The 25,012-nt window shown below is 34.2% G+C and overlaps 1 protein-coding gene across 7 annotated transcripts in view; it reads left to right on the top strand.

Annotated features, from left to right (window-relative positions):
* Positions 1-25,012, top strand: part of NALCN (sodium leak channel, non-selective) — a 518,736-nt gene that overhangs the window by 476,286 nt on the left and 17,438 nt on the right. For all 7 annotated transcript variants that reach the window (XM_074299465.1, XM_074299466.1, XM_074299463.1 and 4 more), the window contains 7 exons: positions 4,708-4,828; positions 4,914-5,012; positions 19,993-20,086; positions 20,567-20,673; positions 20,896-20,970; positions 21,964-22,083; positions 24,161-24,229. In XM_074299465.1, coding sequence (XP_074155566.1) covers positions 4,708-4,828; positions 4,914-5,012; positions 19,993-20,086; positions 20,567-20,673; positions 20,896-20,970; positions 21,964-22,083; positions 24,161-24,229 — 685 coding nt within the window. The remainder of the gene's footprint in view (positions 1-4,707; positions 4,829-4,913; positions 5,013-19,992; positions 20,087-20,566; positions 20,674-20,895; positions 20,971-21,963; positions 22,084-24,160; positions 24,230-25,012) is intronic.

Raw genomic sequence — 25,012 nt, 5'->3', positions numbered from 1 at the left:
AAAAAGAGAGAGAGAAAGATAAAAAGTATTATGTAAATATTTATTTAGTGTTAGAGTACTTACAGCAGCCTTTTTTCTTGGGTACAACAAGGAAAGAGGGAAATATTTGCTTTTCCTCTGCATGAATATAAGAACAGAATCAACAAAGATTTTTAAATGTTGCCAGATGAGTAAATCCACCTTATGTGATTTGATCTTCTGTGTATTTCCTACTGGAACGTACACATTAGACCTATATTAATGTCCAATCTTACTTTTTTATTTTTCTGACTTAGAAATGCATTGCATTTTAAATTTATTTTCCTAAAATGTTATGCCACAGTAGTCCTTTCAAATAGAAATGTTGCTACCAATGAACATATGATAAAGGGTAGTACTTGTAATTTACAAGGCTTTCTTTATAGTTTATCCAATTTTAATGGAAGGAAAATGAACACAAATAATACATCTTATGTAGTTAATACTGAAAGTTTTGCTGTTAGTTTGTTTTTTTAATGTGATTTACTCTGTTCTTTTTATACTGAAAGTGTGCTTTTAAAGGTAACCTTACTCCTGAAGCACATACAACATGAAAGTAGGCTGTTATTGCAAATTCAGCTCTAAAACTCCCACCGTTTTTTGTAAAAAAAAAAAAAAAAAAAAAAATGCCTGGGTCAAAGAGTATACAGCATTAGATCTGAGAGTCATACCACAATACTGGGGGAAAGGGGGAAATCATCATTTGAACAAACTATGGAATCTGCAAAATCCTTTCAGCTTCTTTCTGCTGAAAAAAAAAAAATACAGTTCAATTGAAATCTAAAAGGAAAGATTCTGTGAATAATCTAACATAGTACACATCTACTTTCATATATCAAACACAGCTAAAAACCAGAACCCTCAGTATTGCAATGAATAAATTAATCATTATCACAGATATAGTTATATATATTTTAGTTTTCATAATAATAATTATCATTATTATTAGATTTATAACACCTTTTTTGTATTTTAGAGATAAAAACTAATCAAATTTTTGTTCTGGAAAAGTAATGAAATAGATTACTCCATGTTTATTGAGACTGATCAGAGCCCAGACTTTATTCTCTTTTATATATTAAACTTTGCAGAACTAATCTATTCTTGTCTGAGACCAGATTTGAACTCAGATCTTCCTGATTCCAAGACTGTTTTCTCTCTACCACACCATCTTGCTGCCCAAATTAATAGTTTTTTTTTAAAGATACATAAATATGACATGGAAGTATTCAGTATTCCTGCTTTAAAATTAACTTCTTCTTTAATGAGATCAAAAGGTATATCCCCTGATGCTCAGTATGTTCAATTTTCTGGAATAGCAATACATCCAGAAAGAAAAAAATAAAACACTGAAAGTCCTAGATTTAATATTAAGAAAATTAAGCTAAAACTAAAGCTATAAAATTGGAAAATAATATAATATGGTGGTCTAATATGTTGACAAAAAGAAAGGTCTGTCTCATCAGCTACCAGTAATTCTCAGAGAAGCACTTTGGACATCAAAGTCAGTAAGTAGGGGAGAAGAAATATATAAAAGGGAGAGAAAGCTGACATGAAAGAAAATGTGAACAATAAAGTGGAAAGAGTAGTAAGGAACAGAAGCAGCCACAGAAATTATAGAAAGCAATGATGATGGCCATGAAATGCAGTCTTCCAATTAAATCATTACCTCACAAAACTCATTACAGAATTTCATTTCTTGAAAATAGTTCTTTGTTTCCTTTAAGTCTTCTTCAGGGTATTTGTTCTCAGTTCCTTCAATTTGTCTTTCTATGGCATAATTTCTAGATCTATCTTCTATCTGCCACATAACTATGATAAAAATACTAACTAAAAAGTTCACATTACCAGGAATATCCAATGCAGGAGAAAACAGCCACGTAAACTTTAGTAGTACCTGAGAACACTGCTTCCTCATCAATGTCACACTGACCTTTAATAAGCATAAAGGACTTTTTAGAACACAAAAAAGCAGAGCCAGCTACTTAGCCTAAAAACAAATAATCATACCTTAATAACTCGAAAAATAATCACTCTTTTTCCACAAAGTAATTTGTGTTCATGTATCATTAAGAAACAGCCAAATTATGCCTAAAAGAAATATAATTCACAATTTTATTTAACATTTAAGAGATTAAAGCTTACATACATATACATATATATATATATATATATATTAATTATACTTGACCAGGACACAGACAGAAATTAATTTAAAAGTCAGACTTTCCAATCTAAGTTATCCTTAGAGATTATAGAGCATAATGAAAAGTAAACAAGAAGTTGACTTATAGAAGACCAGATATTGGGGCCCAGTTCTCATGCTATGCTACTATAGGCAAGATACCTAATTATTCTGAGCCTCTGTTCCTTTATCTCCAAAATTAGGATAATGTATTAGCTGTGAGGGAAAAAACACTTTGTGACGTATTAAATAAACTTGAACTCAACCTATTCAAAATTGGAACTCATCCTCTCCTCATCTCCCAAAAAACAACCTCTCCTCCCCACAATTTTCCTTATTTCTTTTTTAGGAGACCAAGATCCTTTCACTAACAGAATCCCAAAATTTAGGAGTTATCTTCAACTCTTCATTATTTTACCACCCTTACCATCCCTATCTAATAAGCTGACAAAACTTGTTAATTCTACTTCTACAGAATCTCTCACAACTTCCTCTTTTACAGTTCATTGGTCTGCCATTCAAGAGGAGGTTCTCAATCTCTCAAATCATTGTAAGAATCATTATTAGATAATTCCTTCTTTTGGTCTCTCCCCTCTCCAATACATCTTCCATTTAGCTTACAAAATTATGTTTCTATTCTAGCACAGGTCTAGTCATTCATTGTTCAAGGATTTCCAAGGATTCCATATTGCTTCTAGGATAAAATAGAAATTCCCCTACATTCATGCCTTTGAACAGACGGGTTGTTATTGTCTTGATTTCTCATCCTGTTCACCTCAGTCTCTTGATATTCTGTCCTTTACTCAAATCTGAGTTTAATTACTCTGTCCTAGAAAAGGCATTTCCTTCAGTTTTAGCACTCTTCCCTCCCCCCCCAAAAAAAGAATTCCATGTTTACTTTGCATACATTTTATGTTGTTCCTCTGTATCATCCATCTCCACAGTGCAATATAAGCGATTTGAAGATTATTTGGTTTTGTATCCCTAGAACTTAAAACATAGTTGTCTAGTTGTCTAGTAGGCACTTAATTTGATGTCCATTGATTTGAATTGGCATGTAAAACCATGAAAAATCAGTTTCTAGCCTATATTTCCATTCTTACTTCACAATTCCACCCTTCTTACACTCTAAACTTCAGCCATTGTTATCTAAATCCTATATTCTATCTTCCACTTCTGTGAAGTTGTACAAGCTATCCATATTTGGAATGCCCTTCCTTCTGACTCCTGAGCTTCCTTCAAGACGCAGTGAAGGTGACCCTCCCTTCCTGTGGGAATTCTTTCCTGATCCTGTGAGTTGTTAGTGTTCTCTCCCTCCCCTAAATTATCATTTCTTTATCACTGTTGGCATGATGTATCTTCAGAAGTATAATGATAAATGTTTAACAATAGGTGCGCAGGTACATACACACAACACACCACACATACACACACACACACACACACACACACACACACACACACACTTTAAGTTTTATTTAGATTACTAACATTTTCTTCATGACTTTTTTAGAATACAATAATCAATAAAACAATAAAGCAAGTCCCAATTTGTAGTAGTCTCCCAATTTCCAATGTGTACAGCTTCATATTGAAAATAGAACAGTCAGCATTTCTGATTTCCTTCACAGGCTAATTGTACACTATTTCAAAGTCTGATTCTTTTTGTACATCAAAACAACTGTATGGACAAGTATACATATATTGTATTTAACTTATACTTTAACATATTTAACATATATTGGTCAACCTGCCATCAGGGGGAAGAGGTGGGGGGGAAAGAGAGGAAAAGTTGGAAAAAAAAAGGTTTTGTAATTGTCAATGCTGAAAAATTACCCATGCATACATCTTGTAAATAAAAAGCTATAATGAAAATAATAATAATTAATAAATAATGACAATTTGAAAAAGAAAAAAAAGAAAAAAAAAAAGAAAGTAGAACAGTCAGCTAAATAATTCTAGGCTGAATTTTTCACACTCCTAAATCCTTTAAAAGTCCTTCAAAAACAAGAACTATTCATAGTTGTGCTCTGTTTATCCTCAGTGGCTAGCCCAGTGCCTTGAATGTAGCAGCTGCTTAACAAATGCTTGTTGAGTTGTATGCAATTGCTTTTACTCAGTTCAGTATAAAACAAAAGCTTTACATATATATAATTTTTTCAGTGTTTATTGTAAGCAGAACATATAGAAAGAGAAGAAAGGAAAAAAACAACTGTGTTTGCTTGTTTGTTTGTTTTTTAAGGGATATACATTACCAGTTAATTAGGAATTTGGATATAGGAATAGCTAATATTTCCTTCTATTTGAAAATAAATAGTCTGAGATCCAGACTAATTTAATCTATTTTATTGATTCCATAAAGCAAACAGGATGTCATAGAACCAGCATTTTCAGAGGTCAAATGTGCCTTTCTCAAGTATCTAAAACTGAATAAAAATGACAACCACTTGCCCTAGGATGTTTCTTATCAGAATTTCACAGTGCATTCCTCCTCTGAATTACAGGGCCAATCCTCGGAACTTTAATTTTGACAATGTGGGAAATGCTATGCTGGCATTGTTTGAAGTTCTCTCCTTGAAAGGCTGGGTGGAAGTAAGGGATGTTATTATTCATCGTGTGGGGCCGGTAAGCAAGCACATCGAATCCTTTGAACGCTTCAAGAGCTGCTTTCATTTGCTTTGATGAATCACCATATTTTCCATTTATGCAGATCCACGGAATCTATATTCATGTTTTTGTATTCCTGGGTTGCATGATTGGACTGACCCTCTTTGTTGGAGTAGTCATTGCTAATTTCAATGAAAACAAGGTAAGAATTCTTCATTTGAATACCAACGAATAGCACATTCATTGCTAGTCCTTTACTTTGAAGTATTTTATTATGCACATACTATGAGAGCATATTAAACAATAATGTAACTAGTGTAAATAATCTCTATGACTCTTTTACAAATTGCCTCGTTGCTGTCTTTCAGCCACATTACTTACAAATGCAATTTTCACTAAATTTACACTTTGGGTAGTAGAGTGTTTTCTGATTCCCTGACAACTGACAGTCTATCTTCTATTGTTCAAACTGAAAGGGAGGTGAAAAAGAGTTATTAAAATTCTGAGGCTGAAATGAATTCTGTGATTGCATGCAATGTTGCTTTCATAAAATATGAATTGGATGTTGTTATGGATCAAATTGGTGCAATCAAAATTCGGGGTGTTGAGGGAAGACAAAATACAATTTTCCTCTTCTGGATGAAGTTGGTATCATATTCTAGCTTTCTAATTTACAAAGTATGAAGGGAAGATTCCCAATTTTTTGGAAACTTTATATGGAGTAAGTGTTCAGTTCATAATAATTCCATAGTTTCAGTTCAAGTTTACAAATATTGAAAAAAACAAGACTGTAATGAATAAGTAAATAAGTATAAATGGATGAGATTCATGTGAAACACATAAATGTATAGAGGAGTGAATGCTAGATTTGGAGTCAAAAGAAATCCCACTTCAGATACCTTCTTAGGCAAGTTGCTTAACCTTGTAGAACTTTAGATTGCTCTTGAGCAAAATAGGGTTCATAACATGCAAGCTATCAGTCTCAGAGGATTGCTGTAAGATTGCTTTGCAAAAGGATAAATACTAGGCCTGTGATTTCAGTGATTTCAACTCCTAGATGAAAAAGTTCCCTTCTACCAATGCAGATTGTCACCTTCTTTGCAAATTAGAATCTCAGAAGGTTGGATACTGCATGGAAAGTTTAAATAACTTCCCTAAATTTATAAAACTACTTGTCAGAGGACAGTAGATGACCCTTTCCAGTTCATTCTGACTCTAAAATCAGCTCTATATCCATCAAAATAAAGAAAATTAACTTATCAAAGTAGTATTCATACATCATTTTCTCTGTTGTGAGAATGCTTGGGTTTTTCCCAATTCATCAATACTGAAGAGTACAAACAAAGAGTACCATGTTCTCACACATGGGCCCTCTAATTTATGCTAGTCTGGAACCATTCTCATCAATGACTACCACCCCTAATAATCTGACCAGCTTCACTTTTACTCACCTTTTTTTCTTTTTAGTACTCATAAACACAGATTATTGAAATCCACATTCACTCTTCCAGGAACAGTAGTCTAAAACCCTTGAGCTCAATCTCAAATGGACAGGTCCTGAAGAAAATCCCATGTAATAACAAAATTATTTTTTAAAAAGGAAGAAGGTGGATTTGAGTACTACAAGAAAGGAATTCCTGAGATCGGACAATCCAATGAGATTTTTGACTGTGAAACCATAGAAAATTTCATACTGTAATAATTATTATATATGTCAGGTTAAGGCAAGTGGCCAGAATCAGATCAGCAGTGACAGAAGCACCCTTCCTAATGGTTCTGATTAGCCAGGGTGATTGCCTTCCACTTTAACAACAGCTAATGAGAATATATTCCACATGCCTTGTCTCAGCATTCATTCTTTGGCTGCAAGCTTAAGTTGTTATACTTTTTCAGACCCTGCATGCTTGACAGATGGTTCTTTGAACTATGACATGTGATGGATATGGCTTTCATCCAGTACTTATAGGTATTCTTACTTCACATTTGTCTTTCCTACCCTTGCTCACATGTTTTTGAAAAATAATAGAAGAAATAATGCAATGGAACTGATCATGTGCACTAAAAATTAATGATATTTGGCTTTCACTGCTATAAGGCATTCCCTTTACTCCTCCTTCATTAATTCTTTCAAATTCATGACAGCTTACATGTTTGCTTACAAACTCCATCCTTAAAACTCTCACTTTATCTTACTATTCCCTCCCACTACTGATCTATATCTTATTACTCTTTCTCATCTAAACTTCTAGAGAGGGAGGGGAAATGTCCTAGTGCCATTGCTTCTACTTTTGCTCTCATTCATTATGCAGCTCCTTGAGATCTGGTTTATGTCAAAGGATATGAACAGACAATTCTCAGATGATGAAATTGAAACTATTTCCACTCATATGAAAGAGTATTCTGAATCGCTATTGATCAGAGAAATTCAAATTAAGACAACTCTGAGATACCACTACACACCTGTCAGATTGGCTAAGATGACAGGAACAAATAATGATGAATGTTGGGGGGGATGTGGGAAAACTGGGACACTGATGCATTGTTGGTGGAGTTGTGAAAGCCAACCATTCTGGAGAGCAATCTGGAATTATGCCCCAAAAGTTATCAAACTGTGCATACCCTTTGATCCAGCAGTGCTACTACTGGGCTTATATCCCAAAGAAATACTAAAGAAGGGAAAGGGACCTGTATGTGCCAAAATGTTTGTGGCAGCCCTTTTTGTAGTGGCTAGAAACTGGAAGATGAATGGATGCCCATCAATTGGAGAATGGTTGGGTAAATTATGGTATATGGATGTTATGGAATATTATTGTTCTGTAAGAAATGACCAGTAGGAGGAATACAGAGAGGCTTGGAGAGACTTACATCAACTGGTGCTGAGCGAAATGAGCAGAACTAGGAGATCATTATACACTTCAACAATGATACTGTATGAGAAGAGCTAATCCAATTCCAATTGATCAATGATGGACAGAATTAGCTACACCCAGAGAAGGAACACTGGGAAATGAGTGTAAACTATTAGCATTTTTTGTTTTTCTCCTCAGGTTACTTTTACCTTCCAAATCCAACAACAACAAAATTCGGTTCTACACATATATATTGTACCTAGGATATACTATAAGATATTTAATATGTATGGGAATGCCTGCCATCTAGGGGAGGGGGTGAGGGAAAGAGGGGAAAATTCGGAACAGAAGGGAGTACAAGGGATAATGTTGTAAAAATTACTTATGCATATGTACTGTCAAAAATGTTATAATTATAAAATTAATTTTAAAAAAGAGATCTGGTTTATGATCTTAATTTTTTTTTCCTGAGGGGTTAAGTGACTTGCCTAGGGTCACACAGATAGGAAGTGTTAAGTGTCTGAGACCCGATTTGAATGCAGGTCCTCTAGTCTTCAGGTCTGGTGCCCTATCCACTACACCACCTAGCTGCCCCTATGCTCTTAATACTTAATTAAAATTATTCTATGCAAAGTTACTTGGGACCTAATTGCAATATCCAATAATCTTTTTCTTAATCTTGATCTTTCTTGATTACACAACAACATTTGACATGGTTAGCTATCTTCTGAATCTGATTTTCAAGAGACTGCTCTCATGGTTACCTTCACAACTGACTGGTTAGTCCTTCTTAATCATATTTACTGGACCATCATCCAACTCCCATTCCCAAACTGTGAGTGAGGTTCGGTTCTGGGCAATCTTGTCTTTTCTTCATTCTCTTTCTGTCAGATTCATCAGTTCCTGCGGGTTCAATTATTATCTCTTTGCCTATTTACAAATATGTTTTCAAACCCTAGTCTTTTCCATGCATTACCATCTTCCAAGTGGATATTTTCAACAGAGGATCTGGTAGATTATCTCAAATTCAATGTCTCCAAAAAAGGATGCATGATCTTTGCACCAAATCCATCCATCCTTTCAAACTCCTTTTTTGAGGGCTTCACTTGCTAATAGTTTTTCAGATTCTTTTAAAATTTTCAATTTCAAATCCTCTCCTTCCAATCCTCTCTTATTCATTAAGAAGACAAGAAACACAGTAACAGTTAGATTCCATAGTGGATAGAGCAATAGTCCTGGAGTCAGGAGCGCAAGAATTCAAATATGACCTCAGACAGTTGACACTTACTAGCTGTGTAATCCTAAGGAAGTGCCTTAACCCTGATTGCCTCACAAAAAAGGCAAGAAATATGATACACATTTTTATATATATATATATACAAATACATATAGTTATGCAAAACAGTTTTGTTATAAGGAGTAAAAATTTTAAAAAGAACAATAGAGGAAAAAATATGCTTCAGTCTGCACTTCCAGTCATCAGTTCTACTGGGATTCTCAATCTTTCTTTTACTTTTAAAGTAGGATTTTTACATTTAATTATATAATTTGGAGGATAATTCACTCTAACATGGAAAGATGCCAATGTAACATGTTATCAAGCAAAGTGGGATGATCATTTCTAGAAAGTTCAAATAAATTAGTTGACAGATGTCATTCTGAAATAGTTCAATTACAATTCCATCTGAAGACAAGGGGAAGAACCAGATGAAATCTCTTTTAGCTTTGTTATTTACTATTATTTTTGTATAATCAAATTCAGTCTATTTAATTTTTCTGTCTTTAAGCTTTGCATATAATCTCCTTTTTGTTTAAAACATTAACTCATTTACTCATTTGCTCATTCCTTTCATTCTCTTTGCATACATAAATTTAGTGGTCCAATTATGAAAAACATTTCTGCTACAAATGGATTTTTTTTCTATGAAAGAATCTCAAAATTTAAGTTTCTTTCTTTGTCCATTGCCCATCTGAAATATAAAGAAATGATTATTCAGCTTCATTTAAAACTTCTACAGATCATGAAATTTTAAAAAACATTTGTGGTTTCCTATATCTAGGGTGGAATATGCATGTATATATGACTTTATGAATAAGCCTTAAGGAATAAGCCCAGAATCACAAAGCTAGAGTGTTTCTGAAGGTAGATTTAAACCTAAGTTTTTCTAACTCTAAACATTGTTCTGTAATCTCTGTACCATTACAGACATTTAAGACTAAATATGCTTTCATGCTATTGATCTTGAAATCATCCTTGAGTTTTCATTCTCCTTCATGCCACATATCCTATCAATTGCCAAGTGTTATTGTTTCTATTCCTACAATAACTTTCACTTCTGTTTCCTCCCTTGATGAACACAGATACCATCCTAATTCAAGCCTTCATAGCCTCTCACCTGGAATATTGTTATAGCTTCCTGGTTGGGCTCCTTCCTTTGAGTGTTACCTTTCTTCAAACCATACTATACACAGCTTCTAAAGTCATTTTCTTAAAGTATATTTCTGATCATGTTACTCCTACCATGCAAAAAACTCCAGTGGTAACTTCTTACCTCTAGATTAAAATACAAATTCCTTTACGTGACACTTAAATGCAGGACCAATCTAACTGTAGTCTTCCATTTATCTATCTGTTGTTTCCCATCATATTCACTATGGTCCAGCTAATGTAATTATCATTGTCCACACATGAGAATCTATCTTTTGTTTCTGTGTTTTGCACAAGCTAGAATATATTTTCTTCTTATGCCAGCCTCAGAAAATTCTTAGTTTCTTTTAAAATTCAGTTCAAATTCCATTTCTTTGCAAGTAATATTTATAAAAGGAAGCACCATATAGTAGATCTAGAGATAGCTTTCACATCAGGAATGATCTGACGTCCAGGTTTCTTTCTGTGCATCCCTGAGCAAGACACTTGACTTCTTAATTCTTTGGACAACTCTCTAAGAATTCAAATTGCTTATCTTCATTGGTGGACTTAGTTTCTACATACAATATTTCAATAAAATTATAGGATGAATCTCTATCCTGACTTTAAATATAGATTGGATTTACTGCTATACCATATTGCTCCAATTAAGCTCTATGAAGGCACATTGTTTTGTTTTGTTTTTTTCTGAATCTCCTAGGGTCAGCACATAGTTGGTATTTAAATCCTTTTTTGGGTGATTAATTCCTAGTACACATGCATGTGCCAGAGGAAGAGATATTGTTATTCACAGCATTGTTAAATATTTATTGAATGTATTCTGTGGGAAGATACTTGGCTGGTACTGAGTTACACCTTTGTACCAATGGTACAAGAATGAGGAAGTCTCAAGAGCATAACTACAGATATAATACAAATCAGAGTGTAAAGTCCATGCGTGAAATACAAAGATCTTGTGAAAGCTGATAGAAGTGGGTTGATTCGATATGGGCAGGGCTAGGAGAATTAATGGAAGACTTTTTGAAGATTAGGTAAAACTTCCATCAATGGACCTGCGGTTGTGATGACATTCTAGGTATCACTTGGCATGAGCAAAAGCATGTACATCAGAAAGTTTAGGATTGATTAATAGAATACATACAAGAGGGATGTGAGATTAAATTGAAGAGTTAGGGTACAACCATGTTATGGGGCATCTTGTATTCCAGGCAAAGGAATTTAGCTTAGTTTTGTTTTTTCTACATGTTATGAGGACCTTCCAAGGTTTTGGAACGAGTATGGTATGAGAATGGTATGATGAGAATGTTGCAGGAACTATACACCTGACTCCCATGAGTTTTCTTAACAGCATTATAAAATGAGATTTTCTTGTTAATCATGCATTTATACTGAGTCTCAAAAGAAAATTCAGATTTAGAGCTAGAAGGGACTCTATGGAGCCAATTATGGAGTTGGCAATCAAGGAGTTGACAACCCCTTTCTTTTGGAGATGGGGAAATCGAGGCTCAGAGAGATAAAATGACTTGTCACATGGCAGATAATTGTGAGAAGTAAAATGAGAGGCAAGTCTTCTTTACTCCTGGTCTAGCACTGAATGCCATGTTACCTCTCCTGCTCTATATTGCTCATTCAAAGCACCATGCATTAAGAGACATAACAGACAAAGAACAAATGAGTGAAGTTAAATAAAAGTGCATATCTTAGGGAAAACAAATCAATCAATAATTAATTTAATTACACACAAATATGGAGTTCTAAAAGTACCTGGACTGACCAGAGTCAGAATAAACTAATCTGAGAAGGCATTGTAGAGAGGGGGCTTGAGCAGTGTTTTAAAAGAAAAAGCACAGTCATATCTGTAATTCCTGCTTGGAGTGGCTGAAGTTAGTGGATTTCTTCAGCTCTGCATAGAGCAAAGCTAATCAGGTATCCTCACTAATTTAGCATAAATATTCTGAGTACTCATAATGGTGAGGGTACTAGCTGACCTAAGGAGGACAAATTGGAGCAAGGCAAAGTTTCTCTGCCAATCCAAATGGGATGAGACAATGAGTGATTACTAAGCTTCCAAACTGAGTGTAAATTAAAAAGGCCCAGGCTTTAAAAAAATTAATAAATTTAAATTTATTTTTAAAGAAACAATAGAATGCTTGGAAGGATCATAAATCATAGCTGGAAAAGACCATAGAGGGCATTGTGATCAACCTTTTCATTTTTCATATAAAGAAACTGAGGCACAGAGAGATTGATTGATTTGCCTGTGGTAAGCAAATATCTGAGGCAAGGATTTGAATTCAGGTGTTCCTGATTCCAAGTCTAGTGCATGTTCCACTATGCCACATATAATATTCTAAGTAGAGAGAAAAATGTTGTGATGATTCAGAGATGAGAAGGGAAAGCAGGGAAGGAAGATTTCAGAGAAGAGAAGAGAATATTAGATCTATTGTCAGGTGCATGCTGAAAGCATTCAGCTCTGCTTTGCGTCTTGATAAATTCTTCTTTGCAGCAAATATCTAAATCACCTCTAGTCTACCCAGAAAGGCTTCTCCCTCAAGTTTTAAAAATGAAAATATAAATCGTCAGATAAAATCTTCCCTAGTGGTAAATAAACAGGGTTCCATATATGTTCTCTCTTCTCAGTCAGGTAATCAATGTGAGAGGTATGAAATAGGAAGATAGGGAATAATGTGAGCACTGGGAGCAATGTTTTTTTAATGATTCAGAATTAGGCAGAACAGAAAAGAGAGTCCCTTATGTCTTTAAAAAAACAATCCTTCTTAAGAAAATTATGTCCTCTTTATTTAAAGTTTTTGAAATCAGTCTTTGTTAACTTGTTATACAATTTCTGGTTGGTGTGATACTAAGGATTGGCCACAAGGTGGCATTGTCAAGGAATTTAGTTCAAATCCTGATTTGTGACCCCAGTCTTTCAGCCTCAGTTTCCACATCTGTAAAATTAGAGTATTTGACTCAATTGCCTCTAAGTTCCCTTTTACAAATTGTTTCAAATCATAAGGCACTACTTAAATGTTAGCTACTACAATTGCTATAGTCTGTGTCTCTTTATAACTTATACATATTGTTTCAATTTCTATAGCTAAATTCAATATTCATGAATTATTTATTAAAGACATGCCATGGGCAAAGCACTGTGCTGGACACTGGGAATACAAAGACAAAAGCAAAAAACAACTTATGTCTTTAAGGGATCTACATTCTTTTTTGTGGTTGTTCTTTTCCTTTAATTTTAGTAGTATTTTATTTTTTTTAATACATGTAAAAATAGTTTTCAGCATTCATTTTTAAAAAATTTTTTGTTCCAGATTTTCTCCCTCTTACCTCTCCCCTCCAAGACAGCAAGCAATCCAATATAGGTTAAACATGTGCAATTCTTCTAAAAATATTTCCATATTCATCATGCCACATAAGAAAAATCAAATTAAAAGGGAAAAAAACATGAGAAAGAAAAAAAAATCAACAACAAAAAGATGAAAATACTATGCTTCAATCCACATTCAGTCTCCATGGTTTGTTCTCTGGCTGATGATGGCACTTTCTATCATGAATATATTGGAATTACTTTGAATCACCTCATTGTTGAAAAGCCCCAAGTCCATCACAATTGATTATCACATATCTTGTTGTTACTGTGTACAATGTTCTTAGCATCAGTTTATATGTCTTTCCAGACTTTTCTGAAATCAGCCTATTCATCATTTCTTATAGAACAACAATAAATGTAATGGCATTTATATACCATAACTTATTCAGCCATTCCTCAACTGATGGGCATCCACTCAATTTCTAGTTCCTTGCCATTACAAAAAGGATTACTACATTTTTATACATATGAGTCCTTTTTCCTCTTTAATGATCTTTTTGAGGTATAAACCTAATAGAGATCAAAAGGGTATATACAGTTTTATAAAACACTTTGGGCATAGTTCCAAATTGCTCTACAGAATAGTTGGATCATTTTGCAGCTCCACCCATGATACATTAGGGTCTCAGTTTTTCCACATCCCCTCCAACATTCATCATCTTTTCCTGTCATCTTAGGCAGTCTGAGGGTATGAAGTGGTACTTCAGAGTTGTCTTAATTTGCACTTCTCTAATCAATAGTGATTTAGAGCATTTTTTTCATATGACTAGAAATGGCTTTAATTTTTTCATCTGAAAATTGTCTGTTCATATCCTTTAACCTTTTGTCAATTGGGAAAGGGCTTGTATTTTTATAAATTTGAGTTAATTCTTTATATATTTTAGAAATGAGGAATTAATCAGAAACAAAGGCTATAAAATTTTTTCTACAACTTTCTGCTTCCCTTCTAATCTTGACTGCATTGGATTTTTTGGTGTAAAGTCTTTTTGATTTAATGTAATCAAAATTATTCATTTTTGTATTTATAATGTCCTCCAGTTCTCCTTTGGCCATAAATTTCTCCCTTCTCCACAGATCTGAGAGGTAAATTATACTTTGTTCCTCTAATTTGCTTATCCTAATACCATTTATGTCAAAATCATGAACCTATTTTGACCTTATTTTGGTATAGACTGTTAGATATTAGTCAATGCCTAGTTTCTGCCATACTGCTTTCCAGTTCTAAGGCATCTACATTCTAAGGGATTATAGATATAGAGTTTAACGGGGCCTCAAATGCCACATAATCCAAAAGGGGAAGATAATTTTATAAGTGAAGAAGATTAAATTACTTACCTCAGGCTCTTAAGGCAAGAGTTCTTCCCTCAATGTCTCCTATGGCATGACTATTAACATCTATAATACAATTATGACTACTAGAGTGAGGGAGTGGGAGCATACAAAGATCCAAGGTTCTTTGAGAGAGGTGTAAGAACCAGAGGAGGAGGGATTAAGGAAGTCTACCTTGAGCTAAGCCTTAGAGTAAGAAGAGAATTTTTATCTTTATAAAGAGAAAGTAGTTAGCTAGATAAGGAAAAAATGGAAATGAATCTTGTTTCTCAGATGAATTTTTGGACATAGGAGATGGATTGTTGAATCAAGGAAAAAACAAATAATCGTTTTTGAAAATAGGATTCATGAATGGGAGTGGTAGAAAACAGGACCAAAAAAATAGGCCACCTGTGGATTTTTCATTTTATTTTAGAATCAATAGGGATTCACTGATGTTTTTTGAATAGGGGAGTGACATGGTCAGACATGTACCTCATGAAGATTATTTTGTGAGCTGGGTAAAAGATATATTGGAAAGTCAAGGAACTGGTAGCCAAAAAGAGTCATTAGGAAGCTGTTAAAATGGTATGGTGATTTGGGTTCACTGGAGAGAAAAGGATGCATATGAAAACATCCTGAAAGTAGAACCAGTAGGACTTGGAAACATTACATGTTGAGGGAAAGGGAATATCCAAGGATAACTCTAAGATTATACATCTGGATGATTTGGAAATGAATAGTGCCCCTTAGTAGGGATGGGAAAGCTTGAAAAGTGCAGGGGTAAATTTACAGAAGAAATAGATGAATTAATTTGAGGACATATTTAGTTTGAAGCTTTGTCAGAACATTTAAGTAGAAATATTCAACAATTATTTGAAAATATGAGCCTATAGCTTGCTAAAAGTTACAGACTGATTTAGGAGTCATATGTGCAGAAGTGATTACTGAACTTAATTAATTAATTAATTAATTAATTAATAGACTGGTCTACCTTCAGTTTTAGGAAAACAAGGCAAACCCCTCTTCCATAAGATAACTCTATAAATTCATGGCCCTTCTTTTCTCATATTTCTCAAATATCATTGACAGTGGTTTAGCAACCATAAATCACTAGTTCTTTCAGTATCCTAGGATGTAGTTCAGTGAATTTTGTGGCTTGTTTTTATTAATGGCAGCTAAATATTTTCCTCTTTAGAAATTTAGGCCACAGTACCTTGTCCTTTTTCTGAACCCTATAAATCCATTCCCCCTGAATCTAGAGTATATATCAAATTGTGCCCAGATTTCCTCTCTCTCCAAATCTTCATTTTAGGGGGCTTCCTGTTCCTTTTTTTTTCCTAAATCCTCACACTCATATCAATATCATTAGTATTTATCTACTTTTAAATTTGAAAACAAAGTCATCACTCAATATAAAAAAGGAACTATAAGACCATTTGGGTTTTGTTTCTTTGTTTGTTTTTATCCTGTGATAAATAGAATCTCTACAAGAATTTTCTCATTATATACGTAAAAGTCTGAATTTTTGTTCCTAGCCAGTACCTAAGGGAACTTTTGCTCTGGAATCTGAATTATGATACTTGTGCCAAAAATCCTCTCTATAGGCAAAGAGAAGCAACTTCCCTCTCCTCCTCGTAGGGGATCATTCTCTTTGCTGAAATTACTCATAAACCAGAAAAAATGTTCTCCTCTTCCCTTACAGCATTTCATTGTGAATAAATCTCTTCCCTCCGGATCCTTCCCCGCCTTTCTCCCTTTTTCCTTGCCAACAAACAGAAGAGGCATTTTCAGCCTCTGGTGAGTCTGGTTAGCAGCAGCTTTCCTGCAGGGTCAATAAGAAGGAAAATGAATTTTTTTAATAGTTTAGGCATTTTCACTAAGTCAAGTGCTCTATAAGTGACATAAACAAATCTAAGTATTTTACCAGATCATTTACTGATTTCATTAGTGTATCAATGCATAAATGAACATTTCAAATCTACCATATTATCTATATCATTGAGAAAGAAAATACAGTATAGTAGAAAGATCACTGGGATTGGAATCAGAATGCTAACTATTCACATGACCCTGGCCAAGTTCCTTAACTTCTCAGGGTTTCTTTCCTTATCTGTAAAATGAAAATAGTAATTGCCCTCCCTATTTCTCATTTTTACTGTTAAGGTCAAATGAGTTTCTGCATGTGAAATCCTTTTTGCAAGCATGAACTTCTATGATGATATTAACATTTGAAAATCAGTCAAAAACCCAGAGATGTTCCCAAAGAGAGCAACAAGGATGATAAAGTAACTGTATATTACCATATAAAAACCAATAAAGAATACAGTAAATTGATGGTGTTTGTGTAATTGATTTATGGTCTCTAAGGACCTTTTCAGGTTCTATAACTATGAGCTGATGAGTTCAATGTACATTAAGAAATCAAATCAACAAGCATTTATGTGCCAGAAACCATGATGCCTTTGTATATCTGAGTCCTGGGCATACAAAAAATGACAAAACAGCCCCACTCTTAAAGAGCTCTCAGGCTGATGGTAGGGAAAATGGGGGGAGAGATGACAACATGTAAACTACATACAGATAAAACATATAGAAAATAAGTTGGAGATATTCAACAAGGTTACTGGCAATAAAGTTCTGGAAATTCCAGCAAAATTTGTTGGCCCTTCGTTCATACCAGAGAAATCTGTATGTTTTCTTTTTATGGGGTATTTACAGTTCCTTATTGTAAACTTTGGATAAAGTATTTGGTCATAGGTTTGCTGTCATCTGCTGGCCTTTGAGTGTCATCGGCAGCTTCAACAAAATTCTCAGAAAATTCCCATATAGTTTTTTTTATGCTGACCCATGATATATCAAAGCCACAACGGGGAAAGTTGCAATGTAGAAGGGATAAAGTACTAGCATTATTGGGTATTAGGACAAGCCTCTTAGAAAGATTAGATTTTTATCTGAGACCCAAAGTAAATCAGGGAAACCAAAAGGCAGAGGAGGAAAAGAATTCCAGACATAGGGGACAGCCAGTGAAAATATGCTGTCAGGAGAGTCTATATTTTCATCTTCATGTAACTCAGTGCCCAATTTCTTTTTTTAAGTTTTTTTTTTTAAACATTGGTTATAGGATACTAGTAATCAAATATTTGAAGGCAGATGTTTTAAATTGCATTTAGCTTTCCTGGGTCTTACTTTTCTCAAATGTAAGGAATAGGGTAAATAATACACCCAATGACTTCTGAGGTTCCTCATAGCTCCAAAACAAGGATCCTACAGTCTCATCCAACCTTCTTATTTTAAAGATGAGGGAAGTGAGAGTCAGAGAGATATGGTTGCTTGCCAACTGTCACATAACTAATCATTGGCAGAACCAGGATTCCAACTCAGTTTCAAGTATCCCTGACCAAGCTTACAGGCCACTTAAAGCATTTCTTTCCACATCCCAGACTTGTTTGTTCTTACTGCATGGTGATGGTGAATATAGAATGGTCCAACAGCTTAAAACATTGATGAGAACTGCTCTTTTCTGTTACATATTTACATATTGTACAGAAGAAAGAAGAGGAGGGAAATGATAATATTAACAATAATAAGTAATTTTTTTTCATTTAAGAGAGATGGCATGGTGTAGTGGATAGAAAGCTAGCCTTGTAGCCATGAAGACCAAAGTTCAAATATCATCTATGATATTTATTGGGTGTATAACCTCAGGAAATGCTAGGATTTACATAGAAGGTGCCAACCAGGCATTGGTAGAAGGCGTTTCCTATGCTAATGAAAGCAGGTAGGGATTCTTAAACCTATCTGTATATGTCATGTACTCCTTGCAGTCAGGGAAACCTAAGAACTCATTCTCAGAATAATGAATTTAAACAATTTAAGGAAATGTTAAATTTCCATTCATTTCCAGTAAAAATCAAAATGATTTTTTCTAATGTCCAACTTCATGGACCCCTTGTGAATCTGTGAATTTTGGTTCAAGTACTCTTTTTTATGGTTAGTGAACATTTTTGAAGGACTTTATATTTATTATTTTATCTTCATAAGAAACAAATGAGGAAGTTATTAAAATATATTATCCCCATTTTATAGGTGAGAAAACTGAGTCTCAGAGATGTTAATTAACTTCCTCAGGATTATCCAATCAGTATCAGAAGTAGGCAGTATTTGAACCCAGGTGTCTCTGCTAACTCAAAACAGCAAAAAAAGTAGAGAAAAGAGGGAGAAATTTAAATAATTTGGGAAGGAAAGGGAATATATGTTGGCATGGAAATAGTGTTGACTCTGATCGTTTATAAATATTTCCAGTTAAGAAATTATAACCAATTAGTGGTTTTTCTAGAATTTAATCACTACATTATAAGTGACTGAATGGCAGGGAACAAATTTTCCTCCTTTTCATATATCTCATAGTACCAAGGACACAATAGGAGCTCAATATTTCCTGAGTGAATGAATGAGTAATCATTTTTCAAGTCTCTCCAACCTTGCATATCTATGTCTTTCATTAAATGAACTGTAGTTACAGGGAAAACTTCATTTTTCTAACCTTAAAATATTTGGGGTGTTTATTTTGTTTTGTCCCCACCTAAAATGACAATGTTCTGATAAAATAACTTGCCACATAATCATTCTGCTGCTTATTAAAGGATTGGCAGAATTCAGAGCATTTGTTGCCTCCTCACTAATCCTTTGTCTTTGAAAAGACCTGATGGTTTTTTTTTTCTTTATGTTTTATATGATTGCACGTTTTGAGGACAATGGGAAGATAGGAGGGACAGAAAAATACTTTCACAAGATAAAATAATAGTAATAAGACATTATTTTACTGCAATGTCTTCTGCAATGAAACTGAATAAAAATTAGCTGCTATTTAAACAGGTATTCCTTCCCTTTGTTTGATTCCAGCAAGTAGAAATCAAATTAAAAAGTAACATTTTCCACAGCTAACTACCCCAGGTCTATAGAGCAGTAAGTCTTCTTACTGAATAGGCCTACCAGCCAAAGAGTCGACTTTGGGAACTGCCCTGGAGGTGAGGGAGAAAAACTCTGACCCTGTTTACCCAAGTGCCCCTGTGTGGAAAGAAGTGCTGTCTTTTAAGCTCCAAAAGCAGCACTGTTTTTTTCCCCCTTTTTTTTTGTCTTATGATGACCACATTTGGAATGTTCTGGGTTTAGATGACAAAAGGCTTTTTTATGCTTTCCTTTGTTTATTAAGGGAACGGCGTTACTGACTGTAGATCAGAGAAGATGGGAAGATCTGAAAAGCAGACTGAAGATAGCACAACCTCTTCATCTCCCACCTCGCCCGGGTATCAAAGATGCTCTGATTTCATTCATGTTGGGCACTAGTGTTCATGATTCCCCAGGAGTCTAAGATTTAAATTAAAATAATAATCGTGAGGCCGCTAGGAGGTTGTGCATAAGTTAATGCAGAAACAGCCATCTAACCACAGATCTCTGCATAAGGCTATTAAAACTAGCCGCCCAAAGGTTGTGCTTCAGTGCTTTTAGGATAAGCCTTAATGAAAAAAATGAATTTTTAAATAAAATATATTTGTGCTTGCCTTTTAATAATGAGAGTGAAATATATTAACCTGACAGAAATGTGACTGTCCTCTCAGTACTAAAGGCTTCATGCAGTTGTTGTTTTTAAATATTCAAAGTTAGATTAAAACTAGTGGGGGGAAAATGTTGAATGTGTCTTGAGATGATCATTATAGAAAATGAAAAACAAGAAAGCAAATGTGACCCAGGACTAAAATGCCCTTGCAAAAATCCTTCTTTTGCAGATAATGATGGTTTTAGAGCTAAAATGTATGACATTACCCAGCATCCCTTTTTTAAGAGGACTATAGCCGTGCTGGTCCTGGCTCAATCTGTGCTGCTGTCAGTCAAGGTACATTTTTTTAATATATTTTGCTTCACACTATGCATTTGCAAATTGTTTTTTTTTTCATTCATTCATTCATCTAGCAGAGAATCTAGCAAGATGTCATTCTTGTCTAAACATAAGCTCACCCATAATTTAAAAAAAAAAAAAAAAGTTTCTCCTAATAGGAAGGAGAAAAACCACCTTAAAGAATCGCATGGTTACATATTGTTTCTTTTCTGATTTCAGTGGGATGTTGCAGACCCAGTTACTGTTCCTTTAGCAACAATGTCGGTTGTGTTCACCTTCATTTTTGTCCTGGAGGTATGATAAAGGGCTTAAGACTCTCTAAGTGGTTTCTGCTCATTTCCTGTTATTCACTTTCATAGGGTACAGGTTATGGATTTAGAATATTAGAGCTGTTAAGGAGCATGCCATTAAACCCCCTCATTTTTACAGATGAAGAAGCTGAGACTCTCAAAAGAGAATCTCGGTGATTTACACAAGATCACAAAGATACTAAGTGGCAGGCAGAAAATTGAACCAGGTTCACTGATTCCAAAACCAGCTTTTTTTCGCCTGTACCACATCCCCTCCCCTCAATTCATTATTTTAAGACAGAAGCTTTAAATGAAAATTATTTTCCATTATTTCATTATTTTAAGAATTGTTTTTCAAAACATATCATTAGAATTATCTCCTTTTTTAATATGATGGTCTCCATTTTTATAACAAATATTCTCTTTTCCTTTTCCAATTGCTGAGACACTTCTGGGGACTACTGTGCCTGAGTTGTGGCAGTGTTAATGATGTCTAGCTGTACAATCAGTGATTTAGAGTATTCAAAATATAGCAAGGAGAGCTGACTCATGGGTTTGCTCTTGACAGAGCTAAGATTACCTTAAAATACATGTTGGTTGCACAATCACTATTCAATTCAACTTTTTTAAGACCCTGGAACTTATAAATATGTGGTGTTGGATGTTTCCTATCCCTATGAGTGTTTTACTTGAGTAAGCAAAATATGCTGCTATCTAAATTAGTGGGAGGGAGGGGAAAGACTGAGTATGGAGGAATGACTTTTGCCATTAATTTATAGCTTATTCAATTTCTAGTGAGTTTATTTCTTTTAGAAAGTGACATGTTTCGTCTAGTGAGAAATATTTTTAATTTACATGAACTATTTCAATTTTTAAAAAAATTTCCTAATAATAATTGTTTGTATTTTCATTTAGTAGTAGACTCTACTTGTGCTTGGTAAATTAAAGTTTTGCTAGAAAAAAATCCATCATTTTATGTGTCTTCATTGTTTACCAGGTTACAATGAAGATTATCGCCATGTCACCTGCGGGCTTCTGGCAGAGCCGAAGGAATCGATATGACCTCTTGGTGACTTCCCTTGGTGTCATTTGGGTGATACTTCATTTTGCTCTCCTTGTAAGATCCTCACTTGCAATAAAACTATCTTGCTTATTAAAATTAAAGCCAGTCCCATATTAGAACTACAAATGGAGAAAAGCACAGGTAGAAAAGAGGCAAAATATTGGATAATTCAGAAACTGCATCTTTTGTCTCTGGAGTACACATATCTCCCTCCCACTCAGCCCCAGCAGCAATGGCTTGGTATGCTATAGATAGTCTATGACACAAAGAACCCACACATCTACAAGCACGAACTGACTCTATTAAGAAAATGCTATGTTGGTAATCTGTATTATGCTGCCTTCATAAAGAAGTAGAACTCACCTAGGATGAGCTGTCACAGCTCCTAGATACCAGCAGCTTTTTTCTGAACCCAATTCTCACTGTTGTTGACACGTGGAGGGAGAAGGATCTAGCAAAAATTTGCTCAATACTTCAGTGGATTGGGAAGAACATCTATATTTTTTTCCTTCCAATGCATACCCTAAAGAAAAGTACCCTCTCACATTCAAGGTCTGATCAAAGGCAGCACAGTTGCGGGGTATAAAGAAAGCACCTAATGAACTCTAGCTGACTAACAATCCCCTACATACAGAGGACTGTACCTAGAAATTCCTAAATCTGACAAAACTCACTCTCCTATTATCACTTTTTGTGTTCTTCATTCAGAAACCACACAACCTTATCAAAATAATTTTTACAATTGATTATATAAAAAGAGATACTGAACCCCTTCTAGCCTACAAACATATACATAGGAAATATAGTCATATGTTTCTATTTGAGAACTTTACAAAAAGTTAGAGAAATAATGTGGCTTGGTGGAAGGAATACTGGATTTGGATTCTGAGACCCAGGTTTCAAATCCAGCTCTGTTAATTTAGCCATCCCTGGGTGAATTTGAACCACTTTACTTCTATGAGTCTCACTGGTAAAATAAAGCAGATGGGCAACAATGCTTCTATGCCTTCCAGTTCTAAGTTGATGATCCTGAAGTCACATATCTTTCTGTGTCTGTGATCTTATGATAAATAGGATGCTGCTTAAATTTGTCTGTGACATTTGCTTAGGCTAACCCAACAAAGCACAAACATCCTTTGATAGCTTCTTCTTCTTTTTTTTTAAATTAGAGTGGTTATAACAGCTTTATCTAATAAAACATTTTACCTCCTAATAAGACAATTGTTGTAAAGTTATTAAGGCTAATTTTTATCAGCAAATAATGGTACATTGGATTGGCTGTGTCTTTAAAAAGTTATTAGTCACCATCACTAAAAGGGCATTGTCATACCCAAATCATCCTAGATTGATGAGCCTCTTGTCTTGTCCTAAAAAAAACTTACAGAGAAGGAGAATCCCTGATCTTCTTGGGTAGTTAATTTTAATGTTGAACTACTCTCTTTATCAGGAATGTTGCTCTTATTGGAGTTAGGATAAGCAGGTCTAAGTTCAAATCCTATTTTTTTGATATACTACTTGTATACAGTAGTACACACTACTATAAAAATCATGTAACCTTTCTGGGCTTATAAAATCCTTTCTAGGTTTTATAATCTGTAAAATAGGATGCTGGAATTAAATGATCTCTAAAGTCTTTTCTTTGCTCTAAATCCCATCATCCCTTATATTTCATCACAAGATCCTCTGCCATTAGGGCCAATAGACATGAAAATCCTATCTTTAGCATCTCCTTTATTCTTCTGTAAATTCCATGAAGGCAAGAGCTGCACCTTATTAGAACTTTGAATCTGCTCCTAGTGCCTAGCCTAGTGCTTTGCACACAGGCAGCACTTAATAAATGATTGTTAAATGCTTATTTTATATAATAACCCTTCAATAGAGAAGTCACCTAAGCAAAACATAACTCCAAGTTTCATTTATTATTTTCATTTTATGTATAATATTTATTCATGAGATGTGACAGTGACCTTTTCAGAACCTTCTTAGACAAATTTCCTATATGAATTTCCACATTTTATTAAAGCAATTTTTCAGTAGACTTCTCAGATGGTTTCAAGTGAGAAATGGAACTGGAACTGGAACAAAATTTCTTGTGAAAATTATGAAAGTCTTCCTTCTATTTATATTCCAGAATGCATATACATATATGATGGGAGCCTGTGTGATTGTCTTCAGGTTTTTCTCCATTTGTGGAAAACATGTAAGTATCTCATAGGTTATGATTCTGGAAGTTAATTGTAAAGACAATATAAAATAAGAAGTTGGCAACAGTTTCTTAAGGAAAGCTTCATATTTAAGTACATATTTTTCAGGATTATTAACAAAAATTATTCAAAATAATAAACCTAAGAACTCATTGATCTCAGTAGCTAACTTAGCCTCATAAGCTATCTGTACTCAAAAAGGCTTGTAGATTTCGATGATATGGTTTTTTATTCAGCAAATCAAATAAATTGTCAAAAAGATCTGCATCATCCACAAAAAATATTGTTCATTTTCCTTTGTGATAAACTTTGTTCTTAACGGGAATCTTCATTTATGGAGGGAAAATATGATTATGTTTATTATAGAGTATATTATAGATCAGTGCTACTGGGAATAATAAATTCAATAATATAACCAATACTCAAAATGCAACTTAGATAGGCACTGATAATTGTGGAGACCAAAAAGAATTTCTTGCAGCTAAGAAGTAGCATAGTACAATGAAAGAATATTGGTCCCAGGTGCAAATATGGTTCTAGCAATACCTTTGTAACTTTAAGAAAATCACTTTACTCAGGTTCTTTATCTATAAAATGAACATATTGGAAAATCTCTAAGGTCCCTTTCAGTTCTAAACTTCAAGTCTTATGAAAAATTACTCTATAATGTCTTGTAGGATTTAAAGTAAAAGGCAGATTTATTTTTGCTGCCTTCTCTATTGATAGGTTGTTGTTTTTCTAGAAGGGAATATATCGAATATAATATAGAATAATGTCTA

This window comes from Sminthopsis crassicaudata, chromosome 3 (genome assembly GCF_048593235.1).
Source record: "Sminthopsis crassicaudata isolate SCR6 chromosome 3, ASM4859323v1, whole genome shotgun sequence".
In the NCBI taxonomy this organism is placed as follows: Eukaryota; Metazoa; Chordata; class Mammalia; order Dasyuromorphia; family Dasyuridae; genus Sminthopsis; species Sminthopsis crassicaudata.
This window is presented reverse-complemented; position numbering and strand designations above follow the sequence as displayed.